This window comes from Lissotriton helveticus, chromosome 7, assembly GCF_964261635.1.
Source record: "Lissotriton helveticus chromosome 7, aLisHel1.1, whole genome shotgun sequence".
Classification (NCBI taxonomy): domain Eukaryota; kingdom Metazoa; phylum Chordata; class Amphibia; order Caudata; family Salamandridae; genus Lissotriton; species Lissotriton helveticus.
Genome location: NC_136068.1, coordinates 1956086439 through 1956104023, shown reverse-complemented (window position 1 = coordinate 1956104023; position 17585 = coordinate 1956086439). Strand labels below are relative to the sequence as shown.

At 49.0% G+C, this 17585-nt stretch overlaps 1 protein-coding gene across 2 annotated transcripts in view; it reads right to left on the bottom strand.

Moving 5' to 3' along the window:
- FAM131B (family with sequence similarity 131 member B) overlaps positions 1 to 17585 on the bottom strand; it is a 100481-nt gene that overhangs the window by 34423 nt on the left and 48473 nt on the right. For both annotated transcript variants that reach the window (XM_078651246.1, XM_078651247.1), the window contains 2 exons: positions 14159 to 14356; positions 2173 to 2316 (listed from right to left, as the gene is read on the bottom strand). In XM_078651246.1, the coding sequence (XP_078507372.1) occupies positions 2173 to 2316; positions 14159 to 14356 (342 nt within the window). The remainder of the gene's footprint in view (positions 1 to 2172; positions 2317 to 14158; positions 14357 to 17585) is intronic.

The following is a 17585-nucleotide window of genomic DNA, read 5'->3' as shown; positions in this document are numbered from 1 at the left end:
GGTTCTAGGTCCTTCATAACGGGGCCCTCCATCAGATCCAGGCAGGTCTCACGGTTCTAGGCGCCTCTCATAAAGGGGCCCTCCTTCAGATCCAGGTAGGTCTCACGGTTCTAGGCGCCTCTCATACAGGGGCTCTCCATCAGATCCAGGCAGGTCTCACAGTTCTAGGCGCCTCTCATACAGGGGCCCTCCATCAGATCCAGGTCAGTCTCACAGTTCTAGGTGCCTCCCATACAGGGTCCCTCCATCAGATCCAGGCAGGTCTCACGGTTCTAGGTCCTTCATAACGGGGCCGTCCATCAGATCCAGGCAGGTCTCACGGGTCTAGGTCCTTCATAACGGGGCCCTCCATCAGATCCAGGCAGGTCTCACGGTTCTGGGCGCCTCTCATACAGGGGCACTCCTTCAGATCCAGGTAGGTCTCACGGTTCTAGGCGCCTCTCATACAGGGGCTCTCCATCAGATCCAGGCAGGGGTCACGGTTCTAGGCGCCTCTCATAAAGGGGCCCTCCATCAGATCTAGGCAGGTCTCACGGTTCTAGGCGCCTCCCATACAGGGGCCCTCCTTCAGATCCAGGCAGGTCTCACGGTTCTAGGCGCCTCCCATACAGGGGCCCTCCTTCAGATCCAGGCAGGTCTCACGGTTCTAGGCGCCTCCCATACAGGGGCCCTCCATCGGATCCAGGTCGGTCTCACGGTTCTAGGCACCCCTCATACAGGGGCCCTCCATCAGATCCAGGTCGATCTCATGGTTCTAGGCGCCTCCCATACAGGGGCCCTCCATCAGATCCAGGCCAGTCTAACGGTTCTAGGTGCCTCTCATACAGGAGCCCTCCATCAGATAAAGGTAGGTCTGACGGTTCTAGGTGCCTCTCATACAGGGGCCCTCCATCAGATCCAGGTCGGTCTCACGGTTCTAGGCACCTCTCATACAGGGGCCCTCCATCGGATCCAGGTCGGTCTCATGGTTCTAGGTGCCTCTCATACAGGGGCCCTCCATCAGATCCAGGTCGGTCTCACGGTTCTAGGCGCCTCACATACAGGGGCCCTCCATCAGATCCAGGTCGGTCTTGCGGTTCTAGGTCCTTCATACAGGGGCCCTCCATCAGATCCAGGTAGGTTTCACGGTTCTAGGCACTTGTCATACAGGGGCCATCCATCAGATCCAGGTCGGTCTCACGGTTCTAGGCGCCTCTCATACAGGGTCCTCCATCAGATCCAGGTATGTCTCACGGTTCTGGGTGCGTCTCATACAGGGGCCCTCCATCAGATCCAGGTAGGTCTCACGGATCTAGGTGCCTCTCTTACAGGGCCCTACATCAAATCCAGGTTGGTTTCATGGTTCTAGGTGCCTCCCATACAGGGTCCCTCCATCAGATCCAGGTTGGTCTCATGGTTCTAGGTGCCTCACATACAGGGGACCTCCATCAGATCCGGGTTGGTCTCACTGTTCTAGGCGCCTCTCATAAAGGGGCCCTCCATCAGATCCAGGTAGGTCTCACGGTTCTAGGCGCCTCTCATAAAGGGGCCCTCCATCAGATCCAGGTCGGTCTCACCATTCTAGGTGCCTCTCATACAGGTGCCCTCCATCAGATCTAGGTAGGTCTCACGGATCTAGGCGCCTCTCATATAGGGTCCTTCCATCAGATGATCCAGGTAGGTCTCACTGTTCTAGGTGCCTCTCATACAGGGTCCCTACATCAAATCCAGGTTGGTTTCATGGTTCTAGGTGCCTCCCGTACAGGGGCCCTCCATCAGATCTAGGCCAGTCTAACGGTTCTAGGTGCCTCCCATACAGGGGCCCTCCTTCAGATCCAGGTACGTATCAAGGTTCTAGGCGCCTCCCATACAGGGTCCCTCCATCAGATCCAGGCCAGTCTAACGGTTCTAGGTGCCTCTCATACAGGGTCCCTCCATCAGATCCAGGCCAGTCTAACGGTTCTAGGTGCCTCTCATACAGGGGCCCTCCATCAGATCCAGGCAGGTCTCACGGTTCTAGGTGCCTCCCATACAGGGGCCCTCCATCAGATCCAGGTACGTATCAAGGTTCTAGGCGCCTCCCATACAGGGTCCCTCCATCAGATCCAGGCCAGTCTAATGGTTCTAGGTGCCTCTCATACAGAGTCCCTCCATCAGATCCAGGCCAGTCTAACGGTTCTAGGTCCTCCTTACCTTGGTTCTCCAGTAGTTCTTGGTACGTCTCGCTGTTCTGCGTTCCACTGTTATCTTGGTTGGAGTTCATGCTCATCTGCTCCCCATCCATGGATGACCAAGCCATCAAGGTGGCCTCAGAGATGGCAAACTGCTGCATGACCCCTGCAGGGAGACAAAGGTGCTGGTCAAAGGTGGGGACAGACCACCGGCCCTAGATAATCCCTCACAAGCGACATCAGCTCAATACAGGAAACCTTAAACTAAAAACCCCCAGGGGCCCATTGCCTGTCTGAAATACTCTGCGACCATTCACTCCAGGAGCCCGACCACCTGAGCCATAAACACCAACAGTGCTGGTGTTTGGAAGGACTTTTCCACCAGTCCAGATCCCCTTTCTGCTTACCATATCATGCCACCATTCACCCTCTACAGACCCCACCACCCTCCTCACCCTGGAGGCCACTATTCACCCTCTGGAGACCCCACCACCCTCCTCAGCTAGGGGCCACTATTCACCCTCTACAGACCCCACCACCCTCCTCACCCTGGAGGCCACTATTCACCCTCTGGAGACCCCACCACCCTCCTCAGCTAGGGGCCACTATTCACCCTCTACAGACCCCACCACCCTCCTCACCCTGGGGGCCACTATTCACCCTCTGGAGACCCCACCACCCTCCTCAGCTAGGGGCCACTATTCACCCTCTACAGACCCCACCACCCTCCTCACCCTGGGGGCCACTATTCACCCTCTACAGACCCCACCACCCTCCTCACCCTGGGGGCCACTATTCACCCTCTGGAGACCCCACCACCCTCCTCAGCTAGGGGCCACTATTCACCCTCTGGAGACCCCACCACCCTCCTCAGCTAGGGGCCACTATTCACCCTCTGGAGACCCCACCACCCTCCTCAGCTAGGGGCCACTATTCACCCTCTACAGACCCCACCACCCTCCTCAGCTAGGAGGCCACTAATCACCCTCTGGAGACCCCACCACCCTCCTCAGCTAGGGGCCACTATTCACCCTCTGGAGACCCCACCACCCTCCTCAGCTAGGGGCCACTATTCACCCTCTGGAGACCCCACCACCCTCCTCAGCTAGGGGCCACTATTCACCCTCTGGGACCCCACCACCCTCCTCACCCTGGGGGCCACTATTCACCCTCTGGAGACCCCACCACCCTCCTCAGCTAGGGGCCACTATTCACCCTCTGGAGACCCCACCACCCTCCTCACCCTGGGGGCCACTATTCACCCTCTACAGACCCCACCACCCTCCTCACCCTGGGGGCCACTATTCACCCTCTGGAGACCCCACCACCCTCCTCAGCTAGGGGCCACTATTCACCCTCTGGAGACCCCACCACCCTCCTCAGCTAGGGGCCACTATTCACCCTCTGGGACCCCACCACCCTCCTCAGCTAGGGGCCACTATTCACCCTCTGGGACCCCACCACCCTCCTCAGCTAGGGGCCACTATTCACCCTCTGGGACCCCACCACCCTCCTCACCCTGGAGGCCACTATTCACCCTCTGGAGACCCCACCACCCTCCTCAGCTAGGGGCCACTATTCACCCTCTACAGACCCCACCACCCTCCTCAGCTAGGGGCCACTATTCACCCTCTGGGACCCCACCACCCTCCTCAGCTAGGGGCCACTATTCACCCTCTGGAGACCCCACCACCCTCCTCAGCTAGGGGCCACTATTCACCCTCTGGGACCCCACCACCCTCCTCACCCTGGAGGCCACTATTCACCCTCTGGAGACCCCACCACCCTCCTCAGCTAGGGGCCACTATTCACCCTCTACAGACCCCACCACCCTCCTCAGCTAGGGGCCACTATTCACCCTCTACAGACCTCACCACCCTCCTCAGCTAGGGGCCACTATTCACCCTCTGGAGACCCCACCACCCTCCTCAGCTAGGGGCCACTATTCACCCTCTGGGACCCCACCACCCTCCTCAGCTAGGGGCCACTATTCACCCTCTGGAGACCCCACCACCCTCCTCAGCTAGGGGCCACTATTCACCCTCTGGAGACCCCACCACCCTCCTCACCCTGGGGGCCACTATTCACCCTCTGGAGACCCCACCACCCTCCTCAGCTAGGGGCCACTATTCACCCTCTACAGACCCCACCACCCTCCTCAGCTAGGGGCCACTATTCACCCTCTACAGACCTCACCACCCTCCTCAGCTAGGGGCCACTATTCACCCTCAGGGACCCCACCACCCTCCTCAGCTAGGGGCCACTATTCACCCTCTGGAGACCCCACCACCCTCCTCACCCTGGGGGCCACTATTCACCCTCTGGAGACCCCACCACCCTCCTCAGCTAGGGGCCACTATTCACCCTCAGGGACCCCACCACCCTCCTCAGCTAGGGGCCACTATTCACCCTCTACAGACCTCACCACCCTCCTCAGCTAGGGGCCACTATTCACCCTCTGGAGACCCCACCACCCTCCTCAGCTAGGGGCCACTATTCACCCTCTGGAGACCCCACCACCCTCCTCAGCTAGGGGCCACTATTCACCCTCTGGAGACCCCACCACCCTCCTCACCCTGGGGGCCACTATTCACCCTCTGGAGACCCCACCACCCTCCTCAGCTAGGGGCCACTATTCACCCTCAGGGACCCCACCACCCTCCTCAGCTAGGGGCCACTATTCACCCTCTGGAGACCCCACCACCCTCCTCAGCTAGGGGCCACTATTCACCCTCTGTGGACCCCACCACCCTCCTCAGCTAGGGGCCACTATTCACCCTCTGGAGACCCCACCACCCTCCTCAGCTAGGGGCCACTATTCACCCTCTGGAGACCCCACCACCCTCCTCAGCTAGGGGCCACTATTCACCCTCTACAGACCCCACCACCCTCCTCACCCTGGAGGCCACTATTCACCCTCTGGAGACCCCACCACCCTCCTCAGCTAGGGGCCACTATTCACCCTCTACAGACCCCACCACCCTCCTCACCCTGGGGGCCACTATTCACCCTCTGGAGACCCCACCACCCTCCTCAGCTAGGGGCCACTATTCACCCTCTGGAGACCCCACCACCCTCCTCACCCTGGGGGCCACTATTCACCCTCTACAGACCCCACCACCCTCCTCACCCTGGGGGCCACTATTCACCCTCTGGAGACCCCACCACCCTCCTCAGCTAGGGGCCACTATTCACCCTCTGGAGACCCCACCACCCTCCTCAGCTAGGGGCCACTATTCACCCTCTGGAGACCCCACCACCCTCCTCACCCTGGGGGCCACTATTCACCCTCTGGGACCCCACCACCCTCCTCAGCTAGGGGCCACTATTCACCCTCTGGAGACCCCACCACCCTCCTCAGCTAGGGGCCACTATTCACCCCCTGGAGACCCCACCACCCTCCTCAGCTAGGGGCCACTATTCACCCCCTGCAGACCCCACCACCCTCCTCAGCTAGGGGCCACTATTCACCCTCAGGGACCCCACCACCCTCCTCAGCTAGGGGCCACTATTCACCCTCTGGAGACCCCACTGCCTTCCTCAGCTAGGGGCCACTATTCACCCTCTGGAGACCCCACCACCTCCCTCAGCTAGGGGCCACTATTCACCCTCTGCAGACCCCACCATCTTCCTTATTTGGGCCAATATTCACTCACCCTCGGGAGACCCTACCAACTTCCTTAGATAGCAGGCCGCTAATGACCCTCTGGAAACACCACCATGTTACAAAGATACATTCTTGAGGCATCTCACCATTTGCCCCATTTATCCTGTCTACGTTTTATTCCTGGTGGACCCAAGGAATGAACACATCCCTAAATTTACTAAATGCCCACATCCCCCACTTTCTCTTCTTAACAATTCACTTGAGTCTGGCATTGTCCTGACCTTTTTAAAAGTGTGGAAATTGTCCACATTTTAAAGAAGCTAGGCGCAAACCCATCTATTCTTAGTAACTACCACCTGATCTCCTTATTACCCTACCTTGGTAAGGTTCTAGAGGCATATGTCTCAATTCAACTCAGTTCCTTTGTCGAACAGTACCATGTTCAGGACTCTCACCAGGCTGGGTTTCAACCCGCCCACTCTACAGAGTCAGTCATCTTGACAGTCATGGACGATCTTAGGCAGATAGGGGCCTTACCCAGGCCATGGTTTCTCCTGGATTTGTCAGCAGCTTTTGACACCGTCGATCATAACATCCTGATTGACGTGTCAGCAATGCCGGGCTCCAGGGTCTGGCTCCGATGTGGCTCTCCTCCTTCCTCAGTAACCGGTTTCAATCAGTACATCTTGCCAACTTCTCCTCTAAGAAAATGGATATGACTTGTGGGGTTCCCCAGGGCTCCTCCCTTTCCCCGCTTCGTTTCAATTTGTACCTCCTTCCTTTAATCTCCTCCTTCCAAGAAAAATGTAAATGTAAATTGAAACTTGTACAGCGCACTACTCACCCGCAAGGGTCTCAAAGCGCTTGTACGAATACCGCTGTAGAACCCATCCTGGCTTTCCGTGTGCGGTGTCCACTACTGGGCACCCCCAAGGGGGAGGCCAGGCATCCTTAGCGTTGTGGGGGCCGTTGTGGAGATTAAGCAAGCTATTGCCCAGAGTTGCAGAGTGGGACTCCATGATTGGAATAGGCACCGAGGCGAGAATTATCAGGTCCGTGGAATTTTGAGCCCAAGACCCGCCGAGGCGGGGAATTGAACCCTGGTCCCGGGCTAGACCTCTGCATCAGGGTCTGCCGCTCTAACCATTGAGCGGAAAGGAAAGTTGGGCCATATAATTACGCGGATGATCTTAAATTGGTCTTCGACATCAATCTCTCTCCAACCTCTGTGTCTCACTTTCAAGAAACTATGATCTTCATAAGTGAATGGATGAACGAAAATCAATTGAAGCTCAACCCTGATAAAACCGAGCTTATCCTCACTGGCGGGCTTGCTAATCCATGGAACTCGAGCTATTGGCCTTCTATCCTGGGAAACCTTCCCCTTCCAGTCAGTTCAGTGAAAAGTTTAGGCATAGTGATAAGCAACGACCTGTCCTTGAAGGCTCAGATCAGCTCGGTGGTCTCTGCTGGTTTTTTTTCAACTGCATACAATTAACAAGATCAGCAGATTTCTGTCTCGGGAAGCGCTGATCTTAGTGATCTTGGCTTTGGTCATCTCCGACTGGAGTATGCCAACTCACTCTATGTAGCGATCCCGGCCTACCAACTCAGACGCCTCCAGCTAGTCCAGAATCAGGCTGCTAGACTGATCTTTCACCAACCTAAATGGCATCACGTCAGACCCCTGATGAAAAGCCTCTATTGGTTCCCAGTGGCTCTGCGTTGTGTATTTAAGTTGGGATGCACTATTTTCAAAGCTCCCTACGGCAACAGTCCAGCATTCATCTCTTCCAAGATTCTACGTTATGCCCCCACTCGTAACCTACGATCCTCCTATCTGAATCTGTTAGTCACTCTCACTTGTAAATGCAAGAAATATGGTGGCTCCCGATTTGCAGTTTTAGCCCTCAGTTCAGGTATTCGCTCCCTGTGGAGCTGAGGTCAGTCACCTCCTGTGCACAATTCAGAAAGCAGCTGAAGACCTGGTTGCTTTGGTGACTAGACATAATATCGAATTCAAAATATAGAATGGACATAATATTGAAGTAAAAATATAGAATGGACAAAATATCGAATGGACACAATATATTGGTTAAAAATATCGACTTGAAGGTAAGTAATATATTGATTGTCAAAATATAGAAGTTTAAAATATCAAAGTATATAATATAGGCATTAAAATATATTGAATTTTTAATGATGTCGAATTTTTTTAAGTGTTTTGTATGTTACTATGTGTGAAAAGTGTATAATATTTTTTTAATGTATGTTTAATTTATTTTAAGTAATTAATTTTATGTTATTTAATTTTTGCGTAATTTAATTCTGTAGCGGGTTGTGGGTTTATAGAGGAAATAGATCGGAAAGTAATTTAATTATATTAAATTAAATATTATCTTTTAGCAATTATTTATTATTTTTAATTTTTTCTTGCTTTTTAGTTCTGTAGTGGGTTGTGTTTTTTTAGTGGAACGGGGTGGGAAGTATTTAATTGTAATTAATTAAATATTTTAATTTATTTATTGGTATTCATTTTGAATTTATTGTTAATTCATTTTTAATTGGTAATTAACTTGTATTAATTGGTAATTATTTTGTATTAATTGATTAATTGCTAATTATGTTAATTAATTATTTTCCGTAGTGGGTTGCTGGTTTATAGGGGAATAGGGTGGGAAGAAAATTTTATTATAATTAAGTAAATAATTTATTTTTATTCATTGCTATTGATTTTTAATTTATTGTTGATTAATTTTTAATTGGTAATTAATTTTTATTAATTGGTAATTAACTTTTAGAAATTAATTATTTGATAATCATCATAATGTTATTTTAAAAAATCTGTAGTGGTTTGTGGGGTTACAAGGGAATAGTGTGGGAAGTAATGTAATTATAATTAATTACATAATAAAAAATACTTTTTGTGTATTGATAATTAATTTACTGTTAATTATTAATTGGTATTAATTTTTATTATTAATTATTTTTTGTTATTGGAAATTGAATATTTCTTAATTAAGTATGAATAGGTAATTCATTTTTAATAACTAATATATATTTGTATTTCTAATAATTAATTATTATATAATATTAAATTGGTAATTAATTTTAATCAATGTTTTATTGGTATTGATATTCAATTTATTTGTATTAATATATTAAATCATTACTTTCCCTACTGTTACACTCTCTGGAGTGGGAATAGTAATTTTTACCCTCCCGCTATCCAACGCTTTCCCTACTGTTGCACTCTCTGGAGTGGGAATAGTAAATTTTACCCTCCCGCTATCTTACAGTAAAAATATTGTATATTTTATATTAATATTACGTTAATATATATATATATATATATATGAATCCAAAACGGCGTGCCAGGCGCGCACTCAGGTACTATAAATCCACACCAAACAGCAGGTAGTCAAATAAAGTAGGGTTTATTCACGCCATAAGCCCTACGTGACGCGTTTCGCACTCCATGAGTGCTTGTTCACACAAAGTGCTCAGAAAGTTTTTCGTATTTACCGTGTGTTAACAATTAACATAGACAGAGGACTCACATGTGATATTTAGTGGGCGCCATCTTATAATAGGTTTACACTTGTACAACATAACGAATATGATGTTATATACTTAGTGAACATTTCATCAGAAAGCCCTGAATACTGGGCGGCCCCATATGAAATACTGGACATTAATCCGAAAATATCGGAAAAATAAATTAAGTGAATTACGTAATCATGTTAATGTCACATTGAAAAACAATGAAGGCTCAGGAGTTAAATATGGTAAACTCATAATTACTGAGTATATGTCCCAGATAGTCCTATCTGACAACGTGCCACAGTACTAAAATACATAGGTGCCGTCTTCCAATCCGAAGCGGGGCACTTGGCACGTGATCATATCCTGAAGGTTACTATGGAGACGTATTGAGCTATGTCATTCCTGCGTGTATACACATATCGGTGTATATATAGTCGCTACCCCCTGGTTAGTGGGTGGGTGTATAGCATACAAATATTAACACAAATAATAAACAAAATAATTGCATATCCCCTGGTTAGTGGAGGAATTCACAGTGACAAAACAAGAGTCCAGTAGACAATGTCTTATAATCTATGCACGGTCTCAAGGTGAGCAATAAGTGAAGGGTCAACCACGGAACAACCCCGTTCCACAATCCATAAATAAAGTGCACCAAATGTGAATATAAGAGACATACTTCGTCTGGAGGAAGGAGAAGACCAGAGTTGAAAAGTACTTGGTTGCTGTAATCACAAGCCTGTGCTACAGTCCTACTGTTTCAACCTGCAGGGATCAGAGTAAAGGGGCTCAGTTAGGCTGAGAGTAAGCATAAATGAGATGTCATTCAACATGAAAGATATACATACAATACATTCATGATCATTCTTGCTGTAAATGCACATTGTATTCCTCATCAAGATTATGTCCATTCGGAAAACGTGTACAGAGACCGATGATATGTCTCGACTCTCGTTGTCTCAGTCTTAGAGCACGATTACCTCCCCTGGTGGAAAGCATTACCTGTTCGATAACAAAGTATTTAAGAAGTTTGGCATTAGAGTAATGATGGCTTTCAAAATGCCTAGCAATGGGGTACTGTTTATCTCTGTTGGTAATGGCTCTGGTATGTTCCAGTATGCGTAGTTTTGCCATTTTCGTCGTACTTCCCACATACTTTAATCCGCACGGGCATACTAATACATATACCACAAAAGTGGTGGTGCATGTTAGGAATTGTTTTATGGTTTCCAATTTGTTGGTACTTGGATTCCAATATTCCTTTACCATGTGGCTATTTGCGCATGCTTTGCAATGGCCACATGGAAAGAAGCCAGGAAGATCTACCCCACGTGGTACAATGTCACTGATAACATTATGGACTAGTAAGTCACTGAGACTGCGTCCCCTGCGGTAAGTTATGCTAGGTCTTGTTGGTATGGTTTTTCCTATGATGGGATCATTTTTGAGGATGTCCCAATTTTTTATGATGCTTTTCTTTATTTGTTTTTGATTGCCATTATAGTCAAGGATGATGCGGGTGACCCTGTTTTCATCTTGCATCGTTTCATCTTTACTTTCAGTAGTTAGTAAGTTCACTCGTTCTACTAACTTGACTTTCTCAATAGCTTTTTTGATAACCCATTTAAGTATTTTTTTTTTTTTTTTTTTTATTTTTTTTTTTTGTTCCATGATGATATCTATGTCCAACTGCATGGCACGGCGATGGGCACTTGTTTTGCCCCAAGCTTTGCCAATCTATTCATGGGGGCATGGGAAGATGACATCAGAAACAGACCGGACCTACAAGAAGATTTTCGTAATGTCTCTATGTGGCGAAGATACATAGATGACATTTTTGTGATCTGGAAGGGCAGTAAAAATTCAGCCAATGATTTCATCTCCAAACTAAATATGAACAACAATAATATCATACTCACAAGCAACATCAGTGACAAGGAAATTGAATACTTGGACATTAAGGTGAAAGTCCAAGATAACAAACTTACTACAGTACTATTTCGGAAGGAAACAGCAGGAAACACCTTACTGCACGCCTTGAGTAGCCATCCAGAACCCCTAAAATGGAGCATCCCCTATGGGGAGCTACTCAGGGCCAAACGTAATTGTAGCACTATCGCAGACTATGCCAAAGAAGAAAAAATCATGGTCCAACGGTTCACCGACAGAGGTTACCCTAAATGGGTTATCAAAAAAGCTATTGAGAAAGTCAAGTTAGTAGAACGAGTGAACTTACTAACTACTGAAAGTAAAGATGAAACGATGCAAGATGAAAACAGGGTCACCCGCATCATCCTTGACTATAATGGCAATCAAAAACAAATAAAGAAAAGCATCATAAAAAATTGGGACATCCTCAAAAATGATCCCATCATAGGAAAAACCATACCAACAAGACCTAGCATAACTTACCGCAGGGGACGCAGTCTCAGTGACTTACTAGTCCATAATGTTATCAGTGACATTGTACCACGTGGGGTAGATCTTCCTGGCTTCTTTCCATGTGGCCATTGCAAAGCATGCGCAAATAGCCACATGGTAAAGGAATATTGGAATCCAAGTACCAACAAATTGGAAACCATAAAACAATTCCTAACATGCACCACCACTTTTGTGGTATATGTATTAGTATGCCCGTGCGGATTAAAGTATGTGGGAAGTACGACGAAAATGGCAAAACTACGCATACTGGAACATACCAGAGCCATTACCAACAGAGATAAACAGTACCCCATTGCTAGGCATTTTGAAAGCCATCATTACTCTAATGCCAAACTTCTTAAATACTTTGTTATCGAACAGGTAATGCTTTCCACCAGGGGAGGTAATCGTGCTCTAAGACTGAGACAACGAGAGTCGAGACATATCATCGGTCTCTGTACACGTTTTCCGAATGGACATAATCTTGATGAGGAATACAATGTGCATTTACAGCAAGAATGATCATGAATGTATTGTATGTATATCTTTCATGTTGAATGACATCTCATTTATGCTTACTCTCAGCCTAACTGAGCCCCTTTACTCTGATCCCTGCAGGTTGAAACAGTAGGACTGTAGCACAGGCTTGTGATTACAGCAACCAAGTACTTTTCAACTCTGGTCTTCTCCTTCCTCCAGACGAAGTATGTCTCTTATATTCACATTTGGTGCACTTTATTTATGGATTGTGGAACGGGGTTGTTCCGTGGTTGACCCTTCACTTATTGCTCACCTTGAGACCGTGCATAGATTATAAGACATTGTCTACTGGACTCTTGTTTTGTCACTGTGAATTCTTCCACTAACCAGGGGATATGCAATTATTTTGTTTATTATTTGTGTTAATATTTGTATGCTATACACCCACCCACTAACCAGGGGGTAGCGACTATATATACACCGATATGTGTATACACGCAGGAATGACATAGCTCAATACGTCTCCATAGTAACCTTCAGGATATGATCACGTGCCAAGTGCCCCGCTTCGGATTGGAAGACGGCACCTATGTATTTTAGTACTGTGGCACGTTGTCAGATAGGACTATCTGGGACATATACTCAGTAATTATGAGTTTACCATATTTAACTCCTGAGCCTTCATTGTTTTTCAATGTGACATTAACATGATTACGTAATTCACTTAATTTATTTTTCCGATATTTTCGGATTAATGTCCAGTATTTCATATGGGGCCGCCCAGTATTCAGGGCTTTCTGATGAAATGTTCACTAAGTATATAACATCATATTCGTTATGTTGTACAAGTGTAAACCTATTATAAGATGGCGCCCACTAAATATCACATGTGAGTCCTCTGTCTATGTTAATTGTTAACACACGGTAAATACGAAAAACTTTCTGAGCACTTTGTGTGAACAAGCACTCATGGAGTGCGAAACGCGTCACGTAGGGCTTATGGCGTGAATAAACCCTACTTTATTTGACTACCTGCTGTTTGGTGTGGATTTATAGTACCTGAGTGCGCGCCTGGCACGCCGTTTTGGATTCATATGGTTACCGGTTACCTCACCGGCAGCGCGCCACCCCCACGAGACGAGGGATACCCCACAGAGGTGCTCTTTGGACTTATATATATATATATATATATATATATATATATATATATATATATATATATATATATATATATATATATATATATATATGTATTAAAAATAAAATTGTATGTTTTTTTAACTTAAATAAATTATTTATTAATTTTAAGGTTATTTAAGTATTTTTAAGTATGTTTCAGTTAATTATATTTATTATTTAATTAATTTTAAATTACTTTTAAGACATTTCAAAAAAATCGATATTTTGACTAACTATATTTTTTACAACAATATTTTTGATTAGATATTTTTGTACTTACCTGTTTGTAGATAGGAAATCGATATTTTTGCCTTCGATATTTTGTCAGCGATATTTTGGTAAGTATATATTTTTGTATTCGATATTATGTCAGTGATCCGGTTGTTTTCCCAGGCCTATGACAACTAGGCTTCTCCCCTCTGCTGCTGCCTTACTTCCACTCTAGCGCCAAGAAACCGTCCGGTGAACGTGCGCTTGATACATATCTTTAACATAACATAACATCCCTAGCTAATCATTCCTGCTGGTAGTTCACTCCAGAGGAGTGCACAACTGGCCCCTTGCTCTGCCGTCTGTCCCTCTGTGGACTCCTGAGGGCTGCACCGCCTGCCCTCTGCTATCACCCCCGTGATCTCCAGACCGTGCCTCAGGTGATTTTCCACCCCTAAGCTTCTTCTGATGGTCACACACCCCCACAATCTCCAACCACACCCTGCACCACAACCCTTCTGGGGTCTCAGCCACATGGCCTCTTTGCTAGAAGCGCGGTACCTACCGGCCAAGAAGCGCGCCTCCTTCTCGCCGTCGCTCAGGTCCGAGTAGGCATCGACGTCCATGCGGACGGTCTCGTGGGCGTAGTGCTGCTGGAGGCTGGCGGCCTTGCCCCATCCTTGCCACTCAATCATATGTGCCACCCGGCCAGAGCCCATGGCCGTGGGCTTCGTCACGCGGTCCTTCATGGTTCGCGAGATCCCTGAGGAGACAAGAGGAACCATTGTCGGGTGTGAGGAGTCCAGGTGACCCCAAGAACCAGAGGGAGGCAGATGACCCCAAGAACCAGAGGGAGGCAAGGTGACCCCAAGAACCAGAGGGAGGCAAGGTGACCCCAGGAACCAGAGGGAGGCAGATGACCCCAAGAACCAGAGGGAGGCAAGGTGACCCCAAGAACTAGAGGGAGGCGGGTGACCCCAAGAACCAGAGGGAGGCAAGGTGACCCCAAGAACCAGAGGGAGGCAAGGTGACCCCAAGAACCAGAGAGAGGCGGGTGACCCCAAGAACCAGAGGGAGGCAAGGTGACCCCAAGCAGGGGAGAGGGGGGAGCACCAAGAACCAGAGGGAGGCAAGGTGACCCCAAGAACCAGAGGGAGGCAAGGTGACCCCAAGAACCAGAGGGAGGCAAGGTGACCCCAAGAACCAGAGGGAGGCAAGGTGACCCCAAGAACCAGAGGGAGGCAAGGTGACCCCAAGCAGGGGAGAGGGGGGAGCACCAAGAACCAGAGGGAGGCAAGGTGACCCCAAGAACCAGAGGGAGGCAAGGTGACCCCAAGAACCAGAGGGAGGCAAGGTGACCCCAAGAACCAGAGGGAGGCAAGGTGACCCCAAGAACCAGAGGGAGGCGGGTGACCCCAAGAACCAGAGGGAGGCGGGTGACCCCAAGAACCAGAGGGAGGCGGGTGACCCCAAGAACCAGAGGGAGGCAAGGTGACCCCAAGAACCAGAGGGAGGCGGGTGACCCCAAGAACCAGAGGGAGGCGGTGACCCCAGGAACCAGAGGGAGGCGGGTGACCCCAAGAACCAGAGGGAGGCGGGTGACCCCAAGAACCAGAGGGAGGCAAGGTGACCCCAAGAACCTGAGGGAGGCAAGGTGACCCCAAGAACCAGAGGGAGGCGGATGACCCCAAGAACCAGAGGGAGGCAAGGTGACCCCAAGAACCAGAGGGAGGCGGGTGAACCCAAGAACCAGAGGGAGGCAAGGTGACCCCAAGAACCAGAGGGAGGCAAGGTGACACCAAGAACCAGAGGGAGACAAGGTGACCCCAAGAACCAGAGGGAGGCGGGTGACCCCAAGAACCAGAGGGAGGCAAGGTGACCCCAAGAACCAGAGGGAGGCAAGGTGACCCCAAGAACCAGAGGGAGGCGGGTGAACCCAAGAACCAGAGGGAGGCAAGGTGACCCCAAGAACCAGAGGGAGGCAAGGTGACCCCAAGAACCAGAGGGAGGCGGGTGACCCCAAGAACCAGAGGGAGGCAAGGTGACCCCAAGCAGGGGAGAGGGGGGAGCACCAAGAACCAGAGGGAGGCAAGGTGACCCCAAGAACCAGAGGGAGGAAAGGTGACCCCAAGAACCAGAGGGAGGCGGGTGACCCCAAGCAGGGGAGAGGGGGGAGCACCAAGAACCAGAGGGAGGTGGGTGACCCCAAACAGGGGAGAGGGGGGAGCACCAAGAACCAGAGGGAGGCGGTTGACCCCAAGCAGGGGAGAGGCTGGGCACCAAGAATGAGAGGGAAGAAGTAGAGATGGTGAGGAAGCAGTGGACCAGCAGTGATGGACACACTGGACATGTAGCTATATTCGCAGGCTCCAAAAAGAGGCCATGGACAGAGATGGGCACACAGGAGGAGGAGGTGCATGCTCAGGTCACACCGAGAGGTCATTGACAATGATATACACACAGGAGGAGGAGGAACATGCACAGGTCACACCCAGAGGTCATTGACAATGATATACACACAGGAGGAGAAGGAACATGCACCGGTCACACCCAGAGGTCATTGACAATGACACAGGTCACACCCAGAGGTCATTGACAATGATATACACACAGGAGGAGGAGGTACATGCACAGGTCACACTCAGAGGTCTTGACAATGACACAGGTCACACCCAGAGGTTACTGACAATGATATACACACAGGAGGAGGAAATACATGCACAGGTCACACCCAGAGGTTACTGACAATGATATACACACAGGAGGAGGAGGAACATGCACAGGTCACACCCAGAGGTTACTGACAATGATATACACATAGGAGGAGGGGGAACATGCACAGGTCACACCGAGAGGTCATTGACAATGATATACACATAGGAGGAGGAGGAACATGCACAGGTCACACTCAGAGGTCATTGACAATGATATACACACAGGAGGAGGAGGAACATGCACAGGTCACACCAAGAGGCCATTGACAATGATATACACACAGGAGGAGGAGGAACATGCACAGGTCACACCCAGAGGTTACTGACAATGATATACACATAGGAGGAGGGGGAACATGCACAGGTCACACCGAGAGGTCATTGACAATGATATACACATAGGAGGAGGAGGAACATGCACAGGTCACACTCAGAGGTCATTGACAATGATATACACACAGGAGGAGGAGGTACATGCACAGGTCACACCCAGAGGTCATTGACAATGATATAGACACAGGAGATGGAGGTACAAGCACAGGTCACTCCGAGAGGTCATTGACATTGATATACACACAGGAGGAAGAGGTACAAGCACAGGTCACACCCATTGGTCATTGACAATGATATGGACACAGGAGATAGAGGTACATGCACAGGTTACACCCAGAGGTCATTGACAGTGATGGACACACATGAGGAGGGGGCACATACACGGGTCACACCGAGAGGTCATTGACAATGATATAGACACCAGAGATGGAGGTACATGCACAGGTCACACGGAGCGGTCAATGACAATGATATGAACACAGGAGGAGGAGGTACATGCACAGGTAACACTGAGAGGTCATTGACAATGATATACACACAGGAGGAGGAGGTGCATGCACAGGTCACACTGAGAGGTCATTGACAATGATATTAACACAGGAAGAAGTGGTACATCACAGGTCACACCCAGAGGTCATTGACAATGATATAGACACAGGAGATGGAGGTACAAGCACAGGTCCCACCGAGAGGTCATTGACAATGATATAGACACACGAGATGGAGGTACATGCACAGGTCACACCCAGAGGTTATTGCCAATGATATAGACACAGGAGGAGAAGGTACAATCACAGGTCACACTCAGAGGTGATTGACAATGATATAGACACAGGAGATGGAGGTACATGCACAGGTCACACGAGAGGTCATTGACAATGATATAGACACAGGAGATGGAGGTACATGCACAGGTCACACTCAGAGGTAAGTGACAATGATATG